Raw genomic sequence first — 23,780 nt, forward strand, 5'->3', positions numbered from 1 at the left:
CAGGGGAGATAAAATGCATCACCCCTGCATAGTGATTAAAGTCACTTCTCCACGAGACAAAAACGCACGAGATTAATGAATTTTTAAAGCGAACAGAGAGTGATACCACTAAGCTGCCTCACACCGAGTTGTAATTGTGGATGAATTTGAGATTTCTCGTATTTTCAAAGCAGAACATGTTGTCAGCAGCAGGTCTGTAGTGAACACATACATTTGATGAAGAGTGCTTAAAGGCTTCCATTTCAACGTCAAAGCCGCGGCAAGTCTTTGTAACTGACGCGTCTGAGACGGTTCAGTTAAGAGTAAAAGTTACAGTTTGCCATGGAAAATATATATTTTTGTCTGTCTGTGTGTTTCTGTGCATGTAATCTGGACACGCACTCACACCCCCGTGCATTCAAATAACCCCACCTCAACAGTGACAGGGCCACACACACACAAAGCAAGGCTCTCACGGTTTAATCAAACCATCCAAAACTCCACATGGAAAAGGATAAAAGAGGCTGCGTCTCTCCAGCCGGGCAGCACAATCTGGTGCCTCCCATGACACTAAATGGACCTTGCGTGTGTGTGTGTGTGTGTATGTGCGTGTGTGTGTGTGTGTGTGTGTCGTTGGGAGGATGAGTGTTTCCATGCTTTGGTGGAAAATCTGCCGTCTTGCCGACACATTGGTGAAAGGCGATTTCCGTAATCCGGGAGTGTAAGCCGTGCTGTACAAATGGGCGTATGGGACTTTCTCTGTGTATGTTCGAGTGTGTCAGAGTGTGTATGCACGTGTGTGTGAGTGTGTGTGCGTGTGCGAGTGAAATGCCAGCAAAAAGCTGCATGACTGTGCGAGTGACTGATAAGGGAGGCAGTGAGTGAGGAGAGATTATAGTAGCAACAAACAGTGAGGAGAGGGTGACACCTCCATGAGAAACTCACTTTGGATTTTACTCATTTATGACTGGCGGTAATGAGGAAATGGTTCAATACATGTTGAGCTGAACTACCAGTTTAGCAGCGCTTTCAGGATCACTGGATGAGAATGACACCACTTCAAATAAATATGGCCATCTAATAGAAAAAAAACATCTCAATGAACCAAGCTGGTGCGGATAGAACAAATACACAAATCGTTATTTTTCTACAAAAAAAAAAATACACCTTCTACATACATTGTATATCATTTTTTCCTGGTATCTTTGAGTTTTGTTGAGCCACAAATTCTGCAGAGGTAGTCTGAAGCACAAAACATGAGACTTTCTTCTCCACTAAGCCGCCCCACCACTGCTTGGATTCAATTTTTAGAGCTACCGGAGTAATTTATGAATTGCTCAACAATTCGACTGAAGGACCCCGGGCCTCCTTAAACATAACAGAGAACAGACGAAGAAAGAACAAAATTCAGAACAAATCTTGGAGGAAAATAATGAAGGAAATTTCCTCCTCTGCATGTTGCAGGAACATTGTTCCTCTGAAGTCCTGTTGGCTGGAGCTGTGTGGAGTTTGCATGGTGTCCCAAGGAGTGAGTGTGTGTATCTGTGTGTCTTTTTGGATCCATAAAACATAGTACTGACTGAGAGAATGCAATTAAAAAAGTAGGACTAGTTTAACAATTTCCAAAAATGTTGGGACACTAAGTTAAATGTAAATAAAAACAGATTGCAATGATTGGTAAACACGGCTTCAAATGTTTTCCAATGATCAAGGGGCCTTCATCACCAACTAAAGCACTGGTGCATATGATTCAAAGCATCCATCTGGGCAATATGACATTCTGGGAAGACCTTTCTATGCGCCTGCAAGGAACAATACATGTGCTTGTCTCCAGTCCAGGTCTTTCACTAACAGAAAACATTTAGCGCAACATAAAAATAGAAATCCAGCAACAACAATCCAGGACAGCTGAGCAGCCGTCTGATGGTGCATCGGAGTGATCTCGCCTCCAAAACTTTCACAAACTGTTGTCAAAAGAATAAATAATACATAACAGTAGCTGTGGCACTGTCCCAACATTTTTTTTTTTTAGATCTATCGAACCTTCAGATTCTGAATGAGCAAATATCATCCATGAATGAACTAATAAAATGCCTAATTTTCAATATCCAATATGTTTATGGTTTATTATAAAACTATGGGCAATGTGAGTGCATGAGACTGCCAGTAATTCAGCACAGAAGGCCAACTTTTGGGGGAATTAGGGTTGCACATATGCGGTGCAATAAATAAAAATGGAAGCACTTGAAAATTTAAGGCATATTTTTATTTGCCACTGTTCACAGACAGGCTGTTAATTGCAGCTAAATGTGGGAGGAAATCCTTTATTTTGTCTTTATTCAAATTTTACAATCAGTCATATTTAATGAAACCCAGGTTTAATTAGCCTGAGTCATGAATCTGCAGACCTGATGTGGCTTAGTGCTTAAAAAAAAAAAAATAAAACCATGCAGTTTCAGCATTATTGGTTTGCTCCGTCCGACTCCATTCTCCATGTGCTTTTATCCCTGTTTCTATAAATTTAAAAGTACAAGAAAGAAGCAAACAGGTCATCTATACCTTTCTAACAAGCGACTGCAGGTACGTGTCTGTGAGGTTTGTTTTCCCAACAGAACAACAGAAAAGTGCAAATTACTTTTGAATAATTAAAGTGGTTCTCTGCTTTGTTTTGCTGCAAACTTAACTGAAGCCCACACTTTTAAAAAGCATTTCTTTTATTGAACGCTCATCAGAAGTGTTCTTGGATTCCACAGCTCTGAACAATACGGACGTCAAGACCGTCGATTTAAGTAAACTGTAATCTACAAAGCGATTTACCATGATGTGAAAACGAGACCCCCCCGGCTACATTAACAGGTGCAGAAATCCCAGAGGGCCCGGCTGCTCCTGAGTAATCCTTACAGCTATTCTTCTGAGACGGAGCATGAAGTGCATATTTGTGCGCTTTCCAAGCACGGATTATTTTTCGTCTGTCTGTCTGCTGCACCCACAGGCATGGCAGACAAATCACCTGGCATCATGACTTAAATCAGAAACAAGAGCAGCGCTTTTCGCCTGCTGGGCGCGCTTGATAGAAAATACCAGAACGTGGAGACTCCTGGTCTCACAGTGATTGTAGGAGATATTACAGTATATTCCCCTCTCCTCTGTCTTCCTCCACCTGGATCAGTACTTTGAAACTATACATGGGTTCTACCTTCTGGATCTTAGCATTTCTCCGCAAAGAGAAGTTATATAAAAGTTTTTGCTTGTGACGTTCCACATCAGGAAAAAAAAAGGGTAGCATTTGTCGAAATAATACGGGCTGTCACTCACTCTGACAAGCATGTGAGGAAAGGGTCCTCGGGAGTTTTCAGGCACATTGATAGGCGGGATGACCCAGTCTCTCTTCTGACGCCTGAGCCCGTTGGAAGAAGAGCCTCTCTGATGTCTTCGCGAAAACTTGATCACTCTGGGCTGGGAGTCCCACACTCTTGACAGCATTTCTTCAATGCCAATCTGGAAAGGAAAAAAAAAAAAAAGGCAAACATATCATCATTTCACATCTCGCCTTGATGGTTTGGATGCCATCATTTCGGGAGTGGTATTTTTTTTGCCCCAACAGGTATTGAGATGAATCTATAAGTTGCAGCAAAATGACAAGTTTTGCCCCTTGCTGGAATTGAAAGTGAAAATCTGTTTTTCAGGCTAACAATAAAGCCAATAAACAATTTGGAGAGAGTGACACGGGTAAACACGAGCGAACATAAACAGAGGTTTATGAATGCGGCCGCATCAAACTGCAATAGGCAGGACCTGCAGAGCCTGCTGAAGGATACCGACACACCCAACACATGGCTGCAGTTCATGTGACAGAAGTCTATCACCTGTAAAATATCAGCATAATGAGAGAAGTGCACGACTTGTTCTGGTTTGTACACAGCAAGACGAAATGTTTCTCTTTGTGCTCGCTGAAAATCGTGGAGACATGATTCATTTATATCCTGTTATCAGTCATACTTAAAGAGAATTGGACTAATGCAGGACTTTACAAATCTGAATCTGTAGCTTCTTTTTAGATAAACCGGTTAAAGAACATGCCTTGCAGTGAGGCAACAGCAATAATATTTTATTTCTCAGTTTTGAAGACACGGTACTTCTCAGCGCTGTATATGACCACGGTGTTTTGAGCGAGCTTCATTTTGGAAAAGGTTGTTTTGTACAGTGTATATATAGCCCTTCCCATCCCGCGCTCCGCTCCAACCCCCCAAAGCTACAGCTGCAGAAATAAGATTGTGTTTTCACTCATCTTGCCTGGTGAAATAGGGGTGAGAGGGGTGTGTAAGAGACTGAGTGTTTCCCCCCAATCCTCCACGGTGTCCTCCTGTGTAAGATGGTTGTATTGCTGTAATCCACCTAATCCTATTGTTGTCACTGCGCCCCTCGTACACACACACACACTAACACAGTAACACACACACACACACACACACACTGGCAGCACGCCGTTGTCACCTGAAGCGCGGTGGAAATCCTTCCCCTCTTCCCACCTGGAACACACACGGCGCGGCCATACAGGCACGCGCCCGCGCACGAGCGAGCGCAGACCCGCTACCTTTTGCCAAACGCAGGCCGCCGTTTCAGCCTATCAACACACACCTGCTCCGCTCGCGAGAGGGGCCGACTGTAAGCTACACCTGAGCAAACGCTCTGAATATTTTTCATCTTTTGTTTTCAACCTGCCTCGCTCGTTCGCAGGCGCACGGAGTTGGCCCGCGGTCCCGGCGCACGTCTCTGGACAGACGCGGCCCGGGGTTTAGCCGGGCAGGAGCCCGGCGTGAAGGGACCGGGGGGGGGGGGGGGGGGGGGGGGGGGGCGGCCGTGTGGACGGGCGGAGGACAGAGGGAGGAACGGAGGGGACCAGATGTGCTTCTCAGATAAGACAGCTCCACTCATCCAAAACACTCACAGGTACCAACTGGCGCCGGGGAGGCGGGGCGTGCCAGCGGCCTCCATGGGCGGCGGGTGGAATTAGTCTCTGTCTGTGAATTTGTGTTTGCTTCCGCGGCGATGCATGCAACGCATCCACCGCTGCTCATTTGAGACAAACACAGGAAAAACCAACAAAAGCCTCTGAAGCTCACAAACAAGCAATTGAGGAAGAGCGGCCGATCTGGCCAGCGACGATGAATCATCACGACAGTTTATGTGCACATGGACGGTTTTGACATATATGATGTCAAAGCGCTGTTTCCCTTCATTCGTGTTGAGTCCGGCGCACTGCTCCAATGATAAACGTCCTTATCTGAATTCGCAGCAGGAAAACACGGTGAATGAACGGATGCTCCACACACCGATCTGAATGCTGACGAAGGTCACACGATAACGAGCGTGAAGTATCCCATTGGTCAGGCCGCAACATTCCTCTGGAAGAACTGAAGACGGTCAAGCGGCATGAGGAAGTGGACAACGGAACGGAGATGCCCTTTATTGTGAGTCTGCAAGCGGATGAATACGAGCGCGGCGGCTGGATGTCACTTTCAAACAGCATGGCAGATGACAGGCTGATGGCGCTGTGACAGGAGCAGCATCACAAAGAAAAGAAAGGGAAACTGGAACAAGCTCTCAGTGGGCTCCCAGGAAACTAGGTGCTTATTAGGGTTTGAGAGGATTTTTTTTTTTTTTTTTTTTTTTGTCTGTTTGAAAGCGTGCGTGCACAGTGTGTGCACGCACGCTGAGTTCAGTCATGCCTGCGCTCACATATGGGAAATCATGTGTGCTGGCCTTGATGCAAGCGTGTATGCACATGTACAAGTGTGTAAAAAAATAATGCGGGAACATATGTGCAGGCACATTCGTCTGTGGGTGTGTGTGCTTGTGTGTGCGTGTGTGTGTGTGTGTGTTCGACTACATGACAAGGAGTGAGTTGGTGTGTCCCTGATGTGCCGGGGGCTCCTGGACCCCAAAGGCAGGAAGGGCCAGCTGGCAGCTCTCTGCTTCCAGCCATCCCGCGCATTTCCGGAGCATTCTTCGGGCCTGAGGTCCCCAAGCCCTGAAGCTGACATCTGGAGGTTATCAGGCCGACAAACAGGCAGAATAATACAATAAGCATGTGTGCTCATTGCCCAATCTCTGTTCAGTGAGGGTCTGAAAACGTCTGATACAGGTTCTTTGATTTTTATTTTCATGTCTTTACTGATGCAGTTTCCTTTGGAACAATTAAAAAAGATCAGAGTACTACATTTCACAAAGAAAAAAATCTTATCCCATGAGATACGGGCCCAAAAAGTGCAAAAAAATTGAATAATAATAAAAAAAAAAGCTCTTAATCACATAAATCAACATTCTCTGGAAATCACTGCTTCCTTTATTTGCCTGTTGAGACTTTCCAGCTTCACCGTGCGGTCTGTCAACACAATCAGGCTATAATCACAAAGTTAAAGCCCACAGCTAAAAGGCAACCATCTAACCTTGCCTGTAGTGCTTTACAATGACCGGCGGACCCTGGGGTACTCCGTTCCGACCCGGTGCCGGCCTTTGCTCTAATCTACCTTGAACAGGTGAGGCTGTCTGGGGAGAGCGGCGGTAAAAATGCAAATGAAATAAGCACTAAAACCCGTTCCGGCAACCAGTCGACTACAGATCCAGCGGTGCATAACTGATGGGCTGTAAGCTGGTGGAGAAGGCAAACCAACGTGCCACGAAATCAGTACGAGTTGGAGAGCACTCATCGAGGGGCTCTACCTGTGTGAGCCGCGATAGCCTGAGTACATAAACACAGCCGAAAGGGCTTTCGGGCCAAAGATGCTCTACTCTTCAACCGCTGTGATGTTGTACGACGGAAAATTTAATACTGAAATAAGCTAGTGGGGCACATTCCAAGTATGCTAATGTCTGCTTCTGAAACAGAGCATTGAGATAGTGAGCCAGTTATTAAAAGCAAATCAGTTCACTCTCACTGGTGCTGTACAACAAAGCAAAGCATAGCATGAGAAGAAAGCCGCAGAATGTTCTGCGCTGGAGCCAGTGCAGCCAGCGCAGACGAACCCACGGCACAATTTGCTACAGTGCAGCACCTCCCTCTCCCCGTTATTCATGTCTTCACAGAGCACTAGTGAACAAATGGAGCCGCTATTTGAGGTGTCTGTCTTTTAATCACCACTGGGAAAAGGGAGATACCCTCAGCTGTTTATGTTCTCTGCCATGTTTGTTAGACGGAGACGCGTTGCGGTTAGGCGGCGACCATTATGATATCCTCTTTTTCTAAAATAACTATTGACTTTGAGAACAAAGCGATGGACTCGGATAACAGCTACTTGCCTCGCTGTGTGTTTAGTGAGCTGGAAACGGGAAAATGGGCCACGCAGTTCAAAAACACTGCAGTGATAACTCAGATAAGTTTTGACTTGGAGCCCTTTGAAGTCATGGCACTAAACTGTATGCAACTGTAGTGTTTGTGTTTCCACTGGTTTGTGGTCCTATTCACCAAAGGGGGGAAACCAATCCATGAAAATAAGAATGGGAATTATTTTATTAGGAAAAAAAAAAAACAAAAACTGACAGAAGCATTGCAAAAGGAAGAGAAGTAAAGATGTTTCAGCAAAAGCTCTTTTAATGGTGGCACACAGCAGGGCCGACACTGCATTTAGTGGTCAGAGTAAATACTTATTCTGCACATGATCGACAGTAACAACGACGGCGGCCTCCAGAGTGCCGTGACTCTCAGTCCATATCCTCCTGGGACTTTGTGGGTTTATAGTTGAGAGTCATTCGGAATAGTAAGTAACCATCGTCTGTCCATATACAGTAAAAGTGTGTGTGTTCGCCATCATTAATGTTGATTGCTTAAGTGTGCCAACAACAGCACCCACTAGTGGCCTTTCCTGTTAACCACATCCATTTCAGCATTTCTGTCATTTCAGTGAAAACTGGAAACTTTTCTGTGATGAAAACACAAAAAAAATATTTGTTTCCCTTGAAATAGAACCTAAGATATGGAGGTCACCTAGGCTATGCATAAAACATTTTTTTTTTTTTCTAATTGATGCTTTTCTGTCTTGTTGCTGGGAAGCAATAAAAAAAAGCATTTCAGCCAAAACTGCCTGGAACCTTAAGTTCAATAGTTCACAAACTTTTACCAACAAGCCCTTTTGAGCACTGACGTTCCAAATATGTTTCGAAGAAATAAATCTCAGAATCCTGAAGCGCTACATGAAGGTGCTTCTGGTAGTAATTATGCTGTAATTATGATTCCATGTTAAACATCCGAGTGTTTCTCCATTTGTTCAGTAGAGCAGACTTTCTGCCTGGAGGAGTTTCGGTGCTGGGCTGGTCATCCCGACCTCGCCCACGGGGCTCGCTGCAGTGCCGTTTAACACTGCAACGGGTCCCTCTCTCACCAAACCCTGGCTCTGCCGACTCACTCTCTGCCAGCCAAACGGCGATTGTTGCACTTTTAAATGAGCGCTCACGTCAGGCGAGGACACAATGCTAAAAGTCAAGAGGACTGAGGAATCCAACACTTCAACGGGTGTCACCAAGGACAGGCTAATAGTCAGGGTGATTTTTCAGCTGAGCAGTTTGTCACTCAATAGTTCGACTGAGTTTACACAGTTCCAATGAATATGAGTCCATAGTATCACAAAAGTCACAAAAATTAATTTAAAACTACCAAAATCTAAAAAGCACCAGTGAAAATGTTCTATTACACATAACAGTATTTAAAAATGATGTTTCTGTCCGTTGTTGAGGCAGTCGTCAACTTTAATTTCTCTTCAGGGAACACCAGCTATTTCCCACCGGAGAGACTGGAAATAAATCCTACTGTAGCTGCACGTGCATTTATTCAGACTGATGGCAACACATGTAAACACTGCAATGCAAACTGTACTGCGACGCTGATTTTCACAACTCAATGTCATTAAAGGAAACACATTTATCTTTTGTTCAATTATTGAATCTTTCTTCAGTTCGACGGTGTGGGGAACATGATTATACACCGAAACTACATCACCTGGTCTTTTGCAGACTCCACCAGAGTGGAACATTAGCTCAATCAATGTCAATTATTTCCCAGTCTCCATTATTGCACTGCCAGGAGTGGGCAGAATTTTAATCCCCACTCTGCAATTGCTTTTGCTACATGAATCTTGGGCTTTTTGTCATGATTAGAAACATGACTGAACATTAAGTCCAACAAGGTTCAACAAGTAGCGTAGGAAAAAGAAGAAGAAGGGGAAAAAAAAAAAAAAAAAAAAAAAAAGATAATGGCCCGGCAGTGGAAAGCTGTAATAGTGGTTATACATTCTGCCTGTGTAGCTTTATAGCATTAGTCTGTGTGGCAAATAGAGGGCCATGTTTCCACTGGAGAAAGATTTTTTACTACAATGTGTGAAATCGTAGCATGGAGAAGGCAGGGAGCGCCGTGCACATGGAGAGAAGGACATTAAAGTTCTGTTTTGATCATCAACACAAGGACTTCTCAGCATTTCGTCTGGCTCGTCGTTTGTTTTTGTGAAAGTGACTGATGCCTTGTGACTGAACCGACTGAAACGGAGAACATTTATCAGAGACATGTTTTGACAGTCGCTGCACCCAAGTAAATGAAGCCCGTCTCACCCCCCCCCCCCACCCCAAAAAAGAAAAAGAGAGAAAAAAAATCTCATTCCGAGGTTTGATAGCATTTCACAGGACCCAAATCCACACTGTAATCGGCTTATCAAATGTAAATCCTTGCAGAATATGTTTCATCAAATATAATTAGGTGCAGCTTTCAACACATGCAAGTCACTAAAGTTGAAAACTAAAACGAGCATCTGTTATCGCCATTTGTCGGCTGATTAGACAGAAGGAGCTTTGAGTGGCAGCTGCCTTCATTTTCACAACCTGTTGCTGCAGTTGAAGGGAGGGATAGACGGAAAATGCAGAAGACACTGCACGAGATTCAGAATGAAACAATGAAGACTGGAGTTATATAACTCGTAAAATTTTCCTTTTTTTTCTCACATCCCATTACAGAGGTAATAAAGTGATGAGGATAAAAATAAGGATATGACAGACATTAACCTGAATGACTTTGTGTAATTAGCTGCTAAAACTGAGCCACTATTACCGAAGTCAAAAGAAATGTGTACATTTCAAATACATCCCCCTAGATACCAGGTCCCCACATCAAAGTGTCTTTTATCATGTATTTATTTTTTTGTGTTTTTTTTTTTTCTTCTTTTGATTAAATCTGAATTCCATTAGTACCTCCTTATAGTGATCTTGTGCTTTTATTCAAATCATGTTGTAGACATCCTGCATGTCTTTCTGGACATTTTGTGCCCCTTCAATCTATTTCCACTTCTTGACCTCCGCAGCAGGCCTGGTAATCATTTTATGCCTCAAAAAGCAAAGGTTATTTTCTGGCATCACAGCTCAGTATGTAATTAAAATCAGCAGTGTAATCCATAGACCAACTGTAGTGAAAAGTTAAACTGGGGTTAGATGTGAAAATGATCCAGCAGTGTCTCACAGGCAGGAAGCTCATGCATTGACTGACAGCTGGAGAGAACATAATAGAAAAACTGCTTTTTTTCACCTTGTAACATCAATTTCTTCACTATTTGACACTTCGATTACTTGAATTTGCTTCTTCTTTTTTTTTTGTATCTTTATTATTCAGTGTCGTCTGTGTGTGGACCAGGTGCCAAACACATTTCACCGCATGTCACACTCTTGAACAGGCAGCTTATTGACATGGAAGTGATAGTAGTTTAATGGTACCTTGGTGAGCAGCAGAGGGTGAGGATGTCCGGCGAGGGCCAGCTTGACGGTGGTCTCCCAGATGTGGGGGTCGTGGAGCCCTCGGGCTGTCACCATGAACTGAACGGGCTCGGACAGGTTAGCCACCTCCTGCTCTGCGTACACCGACCCGTCGGGCCTCACGCTGAAGTTGGGGTCGCTGCTGATGAAGCCCACCTCCCTGCTGCGCTGGCAGTCCTCGAACTTCACTGCAGAAACAGAGCAGGAGACGGGAAGGGGGGGGGGGGGGACAGAATTAAAGACTGGCACAGTGAGATTTACTCCATAAGGTGTTTGGAAATCCCTGACACATCTGGCAGGCTTAAGATTAACCTGCATCCATCAAGACATATCTTGAAATATCTCATCCCTTCTGCTGTCACTTCTGATTCTTTGCTTTGACGTCTTTGGCAAAACAAACTGCTTATCTGTTCCTGAACCGGGATACACGGGAGAGCGCGGGACCTAATTCTTTTTCGTATCATCCTTTCCTCAAACTAGATGGATAGCAATGTCAAAACAGTATTTCCCCTCAGCTTCTACAGGGGGAGCATGAAGGGAAAGTCCAAAGCATACTAAGCTGACAGAACTGACTGAACACAATGCTCATTGGGGACGAGAGTCTTGAGTGACATTTAGAGGGTTTAAGGCACAGACAGACAGACAGAGAGGTGTGAGGAGTTGCATGTTCACTCACACAGACTGTCATGATGCCAGAGGAACGCACCATATGTGTCTGTATGAGCAGAATAAGAGCCTGGTGTGGAGGCAGAGGTGTTTATAGACATTTCCCTCAACATGTGAGTAAACAAGTGAAACGGATCACACTGGGCCAGACACACTGAGATGGCGTCGGCTGTTGGATGCATGTGCACACTTCCTTGGGGCAGCTGGTGAGAATATGTCGTTATAGCGCACAAGACAGAAGAGAAACCGGCAGTCTCACACACAACTGTTTGGAAAAGCCTTTCATTCCTCTGCCAAATTTAATCAACACTCGGTGCGTCATTAACGCATGATGCAATGGCACGAATGCTGAGAATGACTGACTGTTATTTTCAGTATGTCTGTTACGTGTACACACACACACACACACACACACACACACACACACATGGGCACATGCACGCATCACCCCTTGTCTCCGTCTACCCCCAAGTTGAAATGCGCGCGCTGCGATGTTATCTCGCAAAGTCTGGCTGCTGATAACAAGACAAATTGATTTCATAAATCACCCAGGGAACAGATCATCTGTTATGACTTATGGCAGCGTGATTTCTCAAAAATCCAGCGTGAAGAATTCTGCGCAGCAAGCTTTTTATCAAACCATCTATTTAATTTATCGCCCAGCTTCCTGTCAAAAGCAGCTTCCAAACAACAGGCTAATAAAGCATGAGATCTCCTCAGCCTCTGCAGCTTAGCGTCACACAAATGAGGCTGCTTGTTTCCAGCCTCTGAGTAATTGCATGCGTAATGGGACGGATGGTAAACACAGTTTTGACAATGTGTGCATCTGTCTATGTTGGCAAATGTGATCCTGATTTTCATTAAACACACACGCACACGTACACAGACACACACACACCCCAGTGGAGCACGTCTCGGTGTGAGTGATAAGCTTTGTTTGAAATCACTGCCTTGCTCTGGGGTTCATTTATCAAGGTGGCGGTTGTGGTTGTGGTTGGGGAGGCTGGATGGGTGCGCTTTAACATCGCGTTGTGGCAACATGACAAAGACCTGCTTGAATTGTCCACAGATGAATTGTGATGGCACACATGTATTATGTAAATGACTTCAATTAGCTTGAACTGAGCAGGCTAATTGTTGTCACTTAGACAGGTCTCTCGAGGTGCAGCTGGAGGAGCGCGGCTTAAGGCTTGCGCTGTGAGCACAGGCACGCGTGTGTGCGTGCGTGTGTGTGTGTGCGGGCATGTGTACAAAACGTGTGGGAGTGAGTTCAGGCCACAGCCAGTGTAAAAATGTATGTTCCCCATTTGTGCATGCATTAATTTTGATGTTAATTCTACAATAAAAGCGGCGGGGTCTCTGAGGGTTTGCATGAACCTGCTGCTTTGTGTGCAGCCGCGGTGCCAGTTGGCATGGGAACACAAACGCAGTCTGTGAGGCATTGCCATTGTGCAACACTGTTCGAGCTGTACCTTTGATTCTTTATGAGGCCATCGGGCCAGCTCCCAGTTTGCCACTCACCGCCTGCTGGTGCGCGCCCGCTTGGGGCCGAGACCGTGACCCTGATTCCTGACACATCTGCTTAGTGTGGAGATATTCATGAACGCCGTTCTATTCATTAAAAATCCTGTTCACAAAGCACATTCAAATCAGGTGGTGGGATCTGATCTGCCATGCTGTTAAATAGAGATGAAAGCGGCAGAAAAGAGCCAATGGTGAGAGAGAGAGAGAGAGAGAGAGAGAGAGAGAGAGAGAGAGAGAGAGAGAGAGAGAGAGAGAGAGAGAGAGAGAGAGAGAGAGAGAGAGAGAGAGAGATGATCGTAAGATTGTAGGATAAAAGCAAAATGGGCCAGAGGCACATACTGTAGCAGTAAGAGGAAAAAAAAATAAATAAAAAGGAGCAATATTTAATTAAGTATATAAAATAAACCCACAATTTAATCTTTTTCACAGCTTTCAAACAAAATATTGCATTTTTAAAACAGGAAATGTTAATGTTAAAAATAGCAGGGTGGTTAAATCACTGATGTCAAATCATAACAGGAAATAAAAAAAGCTGTGTTGATACCCAATTCATACTTATTAACTGTTAGTGTTCTTCAGTGCATGTAATTTATTTTTTCATCTTCCGCTTGACAGACTTCAGCCTTTCTTTGCGTGAAAAAAAAAAAAAAAACAAGTTTGAAATGAATAAATGAAGAGGAAGCTGCAGGCTGTTCTCTCAGCTGACGACCCTGAAGGTCAGTAAACCCACGCATACATATTTACAGTGGCTTCAGTCAGAGCCGACTGCGGGCTTCATCACCTGGTCACCTTATTATCCGGTGCACCAAGAATCAATTAAAGTGACAAAGCACTGTGCCGGCAGCAGATTGTGTTTTCTGTCCTTGTCTATAACTGCTCAAATCAGATGATAAAACTTACACAAGGACATTGTGCTTTACTGCCAGACATCTATAGTCCAATGAGCTCCCACCACCAGCTGCCTCAAACGTTAGAGCTCCGTGACGGTTTGTCACTGCAGTCTTCAAATTTTCAAGTATTTTCGCAGTTAGAACAATTTTGGTGCTTCTCCCAGCATGAAACCCAAATAATGACAGATCGACTTCACCTATATTTTAGCAGTCTTAACATGATCAGTGGGATTCGCCCTCTCAATCCCACAATCAGACGCCACTGTGTGACGGCTGCTATGCAGCATGCTCGCACACCATTGGAAGCTAATTGGGGTTCAATGTCTTGCCAAAGAGCACTTTGACACATGGGCAGAGTGAAATGGGGCATCAACACGGCAACCTTGGGGTTAGAATTCAATCCCCTCTCTCCACTGTGGTCCATGACAATATGCGAGATCGAAATGATTTAACAACAGAATAAGTGCAAGACCATAAGTAAAAAAAATAAGGAAATCCTTCAATGCATATCTGCATCATCAATAAATGAATCTGTGTATATTGTTTGTTTTGATGAGAAATGGGGCAGAGCACAGGAGCTGACTTTGCACCCTTAACTTCAACTATGAAGAGTCATAAAACTCTGAAACCACCACAAAACTGCAGGATATCAACATTATTTCAATACACTGAATACTGGGGGTCTCTAGTTCAGCTAACCAAACTAGCTCACTCTGGTTTAATGGACTAACCCTAACCTTAACCCTAACAGCCGTTACCAGCGAACACCAAGCCGAATGCTTACTCTTTATTAAAGTAAACGTCTTCGGGTGATTTTCATGTGATGTGAAAATTCACTGTGTCTCACCAGGTTTCCCTGAATCTCTACAAAGGATGTCTTTACAGACCTGATCCGATCAGAGAAATCTGTCCTCTCTCCAGAGAAACCACTGATGTTCTGCTCTCTGAACCCTGGTTTGTCATTGGTCAGAAATACAAAAGCACCACTGATGTTCAGTCTGTTTTTCCGACTCTTCCTGAGGCCTTTACTGCGAAACGTGCTTGGCAGAACTGACTTTGGTCTTGTTATTGTCACCTCAAGAAAAACTTATTTCATACACTTTACATTGAACCTCAGGAAAAAAAAACAAACAATAAAAAGAATCTACAGCAGCTTGATGTAAAACATAGATTCCCTTTAAATGTTCAACACAGATGGGAAAATCGGAAACTGGATGCAGTGAAATTACACGTCAGGAAAAAAGTTGGCTGAGACGGCTTCAAACCAAACAGCTCAGAATCACCAAGTGGAGGAAACTATGGAAAATGGACCATTTTTGTCCCTTGTTGCTTGACGGTAACAGCTCTGTGATTCTCAGGGTGATTGTATCAAACGCTTTCCTTCTCTGCATTGTGTTTGTATTACAGGGCCGTGCTTTGGTCGAAGTGGAAAACATGAATGGTGTGTGTGTGTGTGTGTTGGGGGGTTGTTAAGCCAGCAGCTCAAGTGTGTGCTGCGGGTCGTCTGTATTTGTTTTAACAGTGTGAAACTGTGTGCAGTCATATTCGCCTCTCTTGCGCTCCTCTCGCACGCCTCTTTGGGCTCCTGTGAGTGTGCATACATTGAGCCAGTGTGTGTCCTGTATATTTTATTTTAGTGCATCCTTCGCTCCACTCGGGTGTTTGGCAGGCTGCTGAGGCCGGTGTCATTCTGCCCGGCTGCTCCTCTCTGGACTCGGTACACGCTGTCCAACAGAGCGGCTGGTGCAGCACAGACACGGCTAAAACAGAGCGGCCAAGCAGCCGTGACCGCCGACCACTAAGTCCTCCGTGCACACACTCAAACACACACACTCACGCACACTCACACACAGGCACTTATGTTCTCTGCCTCTCCCTGCTTGTAGATCCGAGACAATACCCCAGAGGGGGGTCAAAACAGCTCTTGTGCGGAAACATTACATGTGCATAAAGCAGCTGGTAGGTAACTCATTCATCCACACAGAGCGCGCAGCACCCGCCTACACCGTGTTCACCTGTCGGCCCTGAGAGCCTCCCATCTCCCCCTGTTCGCACCCCTCCTCCTCCCCACCGGCGCCGACTCGCAGCTCTCCGTCCTCCTTTTCTACCTTCCTATTTCTTTCCCGTTCAGCCTCCTGTCATCCTCTTCCGTCCCCCACCCCCCCTCTCTCTCCATTCCCCGCTGACTGAATTACTCTCACCTCGTCGACATAAACCGGGGCAGTCAGTTTGAGCCTCGTATAAAAAAACGGGCACCCCGGTGGGTCAGTTATTACCATTGTTAAAGCGAGCTGAGTGAATGGCACGAAAGAGCTAAAAGAGGTGGAAAAAGACATCACAAAAAAAAGGTCATGTCACTCTGACTTTTGCATTTACACACTTGTAAGCTGGTTTTAGAAGTGATAATGTGGCTTTATAGGTCTTTTTAAGACTCTGATGATCCATTTTATAGGCATGCTTTGAAAGAGCAAACTTTAATATTCTTCATAGCCTCACTGTTATGATTCTTGCTTTAATCTGCATGCTTCATCTCACATTCATTGCGCCTGATTTGTTCGGTGTTTGTAATGAGCTACAAAGTACTCTTTTGTAATCTGAAAGGAGTATAAATAAAGCACAGTTTTGAAATCCAAAAATAGATGACCCGCTCACAAGCGCTGCATACATTAACGGGCTGATCGGCTGCGTGAAATAACACACTGTGCAAAGTTGTCACAGTTGAGAAGGAGAAGTTTGAAGTGTGATCGTGGTGCTCTTGTCAGGGATGCTGCGGGTTTAGCAGTTAAATAGGTCCAGACGGAGCATATGGAGCTGCTTTTGTTAAGGTGCTGATCATCACAGTTGTGGCACAGTGCTAAGTAAACATTCCCTCTGGTACCCCGCTGCTTTCCTCAAGCCAACGGGAAAATCAAAGCCACCCACTCAATTTGCAAATAACAGTATTTCTGCCAGGCTGAGGCTGTGATAGACAGGAGCAGGGAGCCCACTGATGAGCAAACGAACGCTGCTCAAACACAGAGCATACTGTATGCACGGAGCTCCGAAGAGCGCCAGAAAACTCTGCTTCACTTTCCCCCGAGTTCGAACTTTGGTGCATCGTTGTGAATCACAGCTCTCATTTTTATCAGCGCTATTAAAGATGAAGCTGAGGTACGGTCGGACGCTTAAGTGTTTGTTTTTTGGTGCACTGATAAGCAGTGTCGCTCTAAATTAAGAGAATTGAATTTTAATGAAATGCAGCAGAGTGGAAAATATAAAACAAAAAGCTTATTTACCAAAGAGATGACATCCCTGAAATCTATATGAGATTCTGATCGCTGAATTTTGTGGAAAAATCCCTCTGACCCACATCTAAAACACTTCTTCACAAAGGAACCTTTAATCTTTAAATTTGGATTGAAGCATGAAGAAATAAAATATGTTCATAGTTAACTGCAGCAAGAAAAAAAAAAACACTTGAGCTGTTCTATTTTTTCAAACCAAAAAGATGCAAAAAAAAGTTCACGTCTTTCAGTCGGTGGTGATAGAGCTGTATTGGAACAGGCGTGATTGGCAAGTAAAGATGTAAAAATCTATTTCCAGACGTTGCGTTTTATCCCTAAACTAAAGAGCGGCATCTTGAGAATCTGTAGTCAAAACCTGAGGCGCCCCATGCAGCACATCCACCAGCCTCCAAAACTCTTTTGAAATCCGGCCCACTGTGCCCCCACAGGAATGCTTATAACTAATTCAATTTACATGCTGCTGTTTTTAAAACACTGCAGGTACAATGTGACTTTCCTGAAAAGGCTCGTTTTTTTTTTGCCGCAGTTGGAAATGCATTTCTCTGCCTCTGCAGTTCTCTGTTTTAACAAAAGCCCACACAGTTCCCTCTGACAGCTCGCTCTCACAAAAGGAAAACCACTGCGACTCAAGTGTGTGTGTGTGTGTGTGTATGTGTGTGTGTGTCGCTGTATGTGTGCATTTGAGGGGAGCCAGAGCGAGACAGATAAAGAGAAAGTAAGGGAGAGAGAGAGAGAGAAGAGGGACAGTGGAGTGGGAGTGTGTGACATGAGCTCTTTGCATATACGATTATTACCGGTGATGCACAAATGGGTATGGGTGTCATGGACCATGTTCCCATAGGGGTGTGTGAGCGCGTGTGTGTGTGTGTGTGTGTGCGGGTGGGGGTTTGCTGTCAGCTTGCATTCGTGTCTGCGCTCATGTTTCACTTTTTAAACGCTGCACGCTTGTTAACGGGCGCCGCGGCTCGCGCGGGGCTGAACTGGATCTTGTCACATTGCGCGTGCAGCGCCGCATCTGTGTGGCCAGCATCCGCCCACAGCCTCTACGCCTCCGCCCGGTAACACCTTTGTTTTACTCCCGTCGCCTCCTTTCCTCCCGCAGGTACGGGCTGAAGCAGCTGTTAAAGAAAGGCCTTCCTGCGCTGAAACCTTACATCAGGCTGTCAGGATACAGAAGGTCTTTATAGTGCAGATCTGTCAGTCATACCGGCGCACAATCAGCCTGCTGTGTGGGCCATAAGCTCCAGGGATTTTTTTTTTCCCTTTTCTAAAGGTTGTCAGGGTATTTCAATAGATTATGAGAATATCCTCACCGATATTTGTTTATCTCTGAGCGCCACCACACTTGTACAGCATCACATTACACAGAAAGAGTCGATCTACATTTCGGTTTCAATCGCTGCGGCGTTTGTTGTCCATGGACAAATTATGTCAAGGAGGCGGAGGAGGGAGGGGGCTTTGTATTGAGCGTTTGGGTTTTTTTTTGTACATCCACAGCCCTTCCTCTTATCTTGGCATTAGTCTCCTCTCGTGGGCATGGGCGTGAGGAGGCTTGAGGAATGAGAGAGGGGAAAAAGGCAAGATAAAGAGGGAGAGCGGGAGCAAAGCGGAGCGGATGCAATTAAAAGACTGGGTCACAGATCGCAGTGCCAGGCGTCAGTGTGATTAATACACCACCATTCAGCCCAGGAGCCTTTCTTTCTCTACTGCTGTGAAGGTGTTTGTGTGTGTGTGTGTGTGTATGCATGTGTGAGGCTCAGTCGGTGGAATAATGTGTGACTGACACTGCAGGTAGGGGGCACCAGTGTGTCTCCGTCTAGGATTTCCTCACATCCACCTGGTTATACCTGCTTTCAGGTTATGTTAGGATTCTTGTGAGGAGTTGGTCTCTGGTGTATTTGAAGACAGTAAACAACTGCAAGTGTTTGTAAAATGCATTGAGACGGGAGACACAAGGGGGCAGATACTTGCAACTGATGGAGGAAAAAAAAAAAAAGCTCAATATTGGAATAATCTCAAAGAAACAGCATGTGAAATGTTCAACTTCACGCTGAGCGCTATCCTTGACAGTTTTTTTGCATGCCTCTTGGCTGACCATCTTGTCAGCGGCTACCCACTAATTTGAGATCAGACCGAGTCAGTACAGTCGGGTTCCGAGTCAATCCGCCCTCTGCAAGGAAAGTGACATCAAGGCAGAAAACAACGCCTTGCAAATTCCCCAGATTAAGCTATTGGCCCTTCCCAGAGTGTTATGGTAATGAGAAACGTTTCTTTTTGAACCACAGCGAGCTGCGCAAACATATCAACCGAGTCTTTCTTTTATTTCTTTCATCTGGCTCCCACTCACCAGACCTTGCCTTCAAGGCTTCCCCTTCGATTTAGCATGAGCAGAGAAAGAGCCACGCTTTATCACAGCAATATCGCTTTTAAGGAGGTGAAGCGAAGAAAGTGCCTCAAGGCTACATAGTGTCTGTTATCTCCCGGTACAATATAATAATTTCACATAGCCTAAAGTGAGGCAGTGGGACCTCAGCTGGGCCGAGTGACAAAGAGGGAAACGCGAGCAAAGTCCAGGAGACAGAGGGGGCTTCTGGGAAAGATCCATGACTCCCACTCAAGCGTATAATGACGATAATGAGAATCTATTATTCAGATGTACGTGTGTTTTTTTTTTCTTTTAGTGCAGTGTAAAGAGTAAAGAGTAATTTGGAGATAATAATGATATTTTCAACAAACATAAATATGCAATGCATTAAAGAACAGCGTTCAGGAGCAGAGGAGACGTCATGGCCGAGACAGTGTTCAGTCTGTGGCCAGAGTTTATGGCTGCAGCACCTCTTGGCTGGGTATTTTTAGTCGGCCCTGATTACCCAGGAGGCTGCCTTTAATAAATACTCCAAGACTAAAAACAGGATTTCTCTCCCTCCAGTCCACAGAGAAACCAAAGACTCACTCACAAGGTAATCAGCTTTTAATTTTCTCCCGCCTTTCTCCTTTTTTTTTTAATCTTCTCTCATTTTATCTCTCTCCCTTTTAGCTCTCGCTCTCCATCGCTGTCAACCAACGTCTGAGCCAATCAGCAGCTTTTTCTTGTCTTGGCTCCCTTTTATTTTCCTCGCCATCTTTTTTTTTCCCCCCTTCCCCCCCATGTGCTATTAGCATAAAAGTGTTTGCATCCTTCCCTGGTGATTGTTTTGCTGCTGTGTTCAGCATCTTGATTTGATTTTCTACAATTGCTCTAATTAGCATTACAAATATACACTTAGAGTGAAATAGAAATATCTGTTCGGCCTGACAGTCTAATTTAAGAGACTTGGAGGCCAGAGGGAAAAGCAGCAGTACATCTGTGTGATAAAAAAGGGCGGATCGCCGCGTCTCAGTAACAGGGTGTCTCGTGAAGGTGTTCAAGGAAACTCCGCCTTAACGTTTATGCAGATCGATGAAAGAGCGAACGCTTGAACTGAATGTAGCAGAACGGCGAACATCTGACAAAGGAAATGTATCGGATGTTCACTTGTGATAAAAAGGTGTAATCACAACAAGAAAGAGACCTCTTATCTCCCCTCCTGCTCCCTCTCTCCAGCCCAGACAATGTCTTCTAAAGCCAATGATTAGACTTAAGACGGATCTCCTTCATTACCCGTTGCTCTCATCCATTTCTCTCTAATCCTGTCTCCACTCCGAAGCCCCCGGGGGCAAGCGAGGGGCCGCGGCCGGCGATTAGTCACCAGGTCGCACGGCCACGGACAAAACCCAACTGCGTTTTCCCGATGAGGAGGTCGAGGAAATCGGATAAATCAGCGGACGTCACAGGACCGTAACTGTCACACAACCCGGTTTAAGTATTTTCTGTTAAATAAGAAAAAAGTGTTTTCCTGTAAACACGTCAGTCTCTCCTCAGGAAGCTCCGCTTGACGGGAAAATAAGACGCCAACATCAAGTAATTGTTCAGCTGGCTCTCATCGCCATTCCCACCAACTCATTGATGAAGCTGTCAATGAAAAACAAAGTAATTGATCTTTTGGTGGACGAGGACGTAACTGTGAATCTGGGTTTGCTCCTCCAGGGAGCCGAGCCCGGCAGGCAGACGAGGCTGATCTGAAGCGCCCAGACACATCGGGACAAATTGTTGTGAGCCAGGTGCTAATGTTGTCATTATGAAGGTAATTGCTTCTCCAGCTAGTACCATTGTATCATAAGCCACTGTGTTCGAGTCAAAACAGGAATCGATGCCGAGTGCTTCAGGCTTGGAGAGAAGCTATTTAATGTCAAAGCTGCTAAAAAAAATATGCTTCGGCGCTTGTGAGAGACGAGACGAGGATTTGGAGAAGTCACTATTGTGGGAGCCACACCCCAGGAGAAGCCAACTCCATAAAATAAACCATGATCAGTAATTCTCTTATTAATTACGAGTTTATCACGTGAGGCTGATTGATTGACTTGTATTGTAGCCTGGGGACAGGCGGCCATTATGCTTAGATTATGTTAGCAAACAGTCACCAGCTTACTGAGTGATGGAAACAAAGAAAAACAGCGAAGTAGAGCTGCGAAGACAGTGAAGCAGAACAAAGCTGATACTGTGACTTTTAGGCTGCTTTGATGCTAATTCCAATACTTTCTTCATTCCCCCATAGTTCAGAGGAATTCTAACAAGTGTAACCTGGTAATAATCTAATTAGTTAATATTATGTTAAGGCGTTCCACCAAAGTCCTGATTACTTCTTGAAAATAGTTACTTTCTTCATTAGTTTATGCTTTTTTGTTGTTGCTGCACAGTTTTCACTCCGACCAGTTCTGGCTTAAGGTCCGTGTTATTTTGCTGTGACATTTGAACTTTTCATGTGTATTTAATGTCATGCAGATATGCCTGAATGGAGTTGCGAACGACTTTCTTTACATTGTGAATGGAAATGCAACGGGGGACTTTGAACCCGCTGTGCGTCTGCCGCATGCTGCACCGGAGTTATTTCACTTCATTTTCCAAACAGATGTGTCGTAATAAATGAGAACCAGTGACGGTGGCGTGTCTGAATCTCCTCTCTGATCGGTGGAACTGCCGCCATGTGCAGCCATTAGGTTATAGGCCAGCCGTGACACATGCGCTCTCCATTTGCCATATGGAATCAACACTGAGACGCCTCTAAACTCAGCTTAGATTTACATCTGTATGTTAACAAAAAAACAAAAAAACAAAAAAACAACAACAACAAAAACAACATAAAACAGCTCCAGTCGATCAAAGTGCAGCCCTCCTTTAAAAGCAACAAATTCCGGCATTCTTGTACGAGCTATTTGCTTTGAAGTCACCCTGGCCTGTTCCAGAAAATCAATTAAAAACATGACTAATACATTTGCACCTAACATTTCCACACTTCCTCTTCACAACGTTTGATGTCCCCCTCTGCCTAACACTGTGTAAATGCTGAGATCACAGAGATAGCGATGGGAGGATTTCAACAAGGCCTCCTTCGCACTCATTCACAGCTCCGAGTGAAGCTTCGACCTGAAGTGAAATTAAATAATGAAGGATATCAGTGGTCTCCCACTGTGCTCCTTTTGCACAACATTCAACAGAGAAATTCGTCATGCTTCAAAAGCCCATCAGACAATTGGTATATGAGTTTGCCTTATGAAAGCCTTCTTTGTTGCTCACTCCAATGAAGATATTTTCTCGCTGTAGCATTTATAAATCATGAAATGCGAGTGTCTCTTTCCTATACTGCTCTAGCCCGTCTTACATTTCGAATACCAGCCCCGCTTGTGCTGTTTATCAAAGGGATCTGCAGTGGTCCTTCATACCAACATATGGCTGTCCCTTAAGTGGGGAGGAAGGAACCTCATTGTCTGCCTCAGACTTAGGAGGCACAATAGGAGAGGCTGAGCCTCTCAACAGAACTATCTACGAGGAGGGAATGGGAGGTCGGTCTCCACGGGCCATGGCGCCAAAACCATTATTCTTATCACTGCAGGACAACTCACCGCAGGCCAGGAGGAAAAAAAAAACTCCTCTGAAAGGTCAAATGAGAGTGTCTCAGTGCGTGTGTTTACCTCCTCCCCGCCTCTCACACACACCAGACATTTCTGTATTTCTCATTAACTGATAATGCATCACTCATGACCTTGTGATAAAAATACATTAGCTCCAGACATGTCATTAATCTATAAAGAATCAGGCTGTTTAGGTTATCAGGTGAGAATGGGTATACGTGTTATCGCACAAGTAATAGGAAGAGGCTTAATTGCTCTTTTTAAGCGAGTCACTACATATATAGAGGAGGAGGTTTATGAGTTGTTCTTTGGGTGGCAAAGTCAACTCCATCTAATATTGGCTTTAATCTCAGTGTCTGGGTCAGGACAGACCAATACGCAATCGCAACGGTGAAAGGATGCAGTATCCGAAGAATACAGAGAAAATGCTGGTGTAGCTGGAGTCGCTTTAGAACTACTAAAACACCAACAGACATCAGTGACATAGATTTGGATTAACAGGTTACTGATGACTTGCATGTTTACAGATACGTTCAGGTGACCAAAAGCATATTCAATTAACATTTGCATCGGTATGTGGTCTGCAAAAGAGAGGACTATTTATTATATTGACGATTAATTTGGCATTTTTATTGCTTTACCCTATAAGCTGACCTTTCCAGCA

General features: G+C 44.7%; 1 protein-coding gene across 2 annotated transcripts in view; it reads right to left on the reverse strand.

Annotated features, from left to right (window-relative positions):
- The window catches only part of cdh4 (cadherin 4, type 1, R-cadherin (retinal)), a 207,621-nt gene that overhangs the window by 63,916 nt on the left and 119,925 nt on the right, over positions 1-23,780 (reverse strand). For both annotated transcript variants that reach the window (XM_030092691.1, XM_030092690.1), the window contains exons 4-5: positions 10,726-10,952; positions 3,295-3,477 (exon numbers count right to left, since the gene is read on the reverse strand). In XM_030092691.1, the coding sequence (XP_029948551.1) occupies positions 3,295-3,477; positions 10,726-10,952 (410 nt within the window). The remainder of the gene's footprint in view (positions 1-3,294; positions 3,478-10,725; positions 10,953-23,780) is intronic.

Source organism: Salarias fasciatus, chromosome 5 (genome assembly GCF_902148845.1).
Source record: "Salarias fasciatus chromosome 5, fSalaFa1.1, whole genome shotgun sequence".
Classification (NCBI taxonomy): Eukaryota; Metazoa; Chordata; class Actinopteri; order Blenniiformes; family Blenniidae; genus Salarias; species Salarias fasciatus.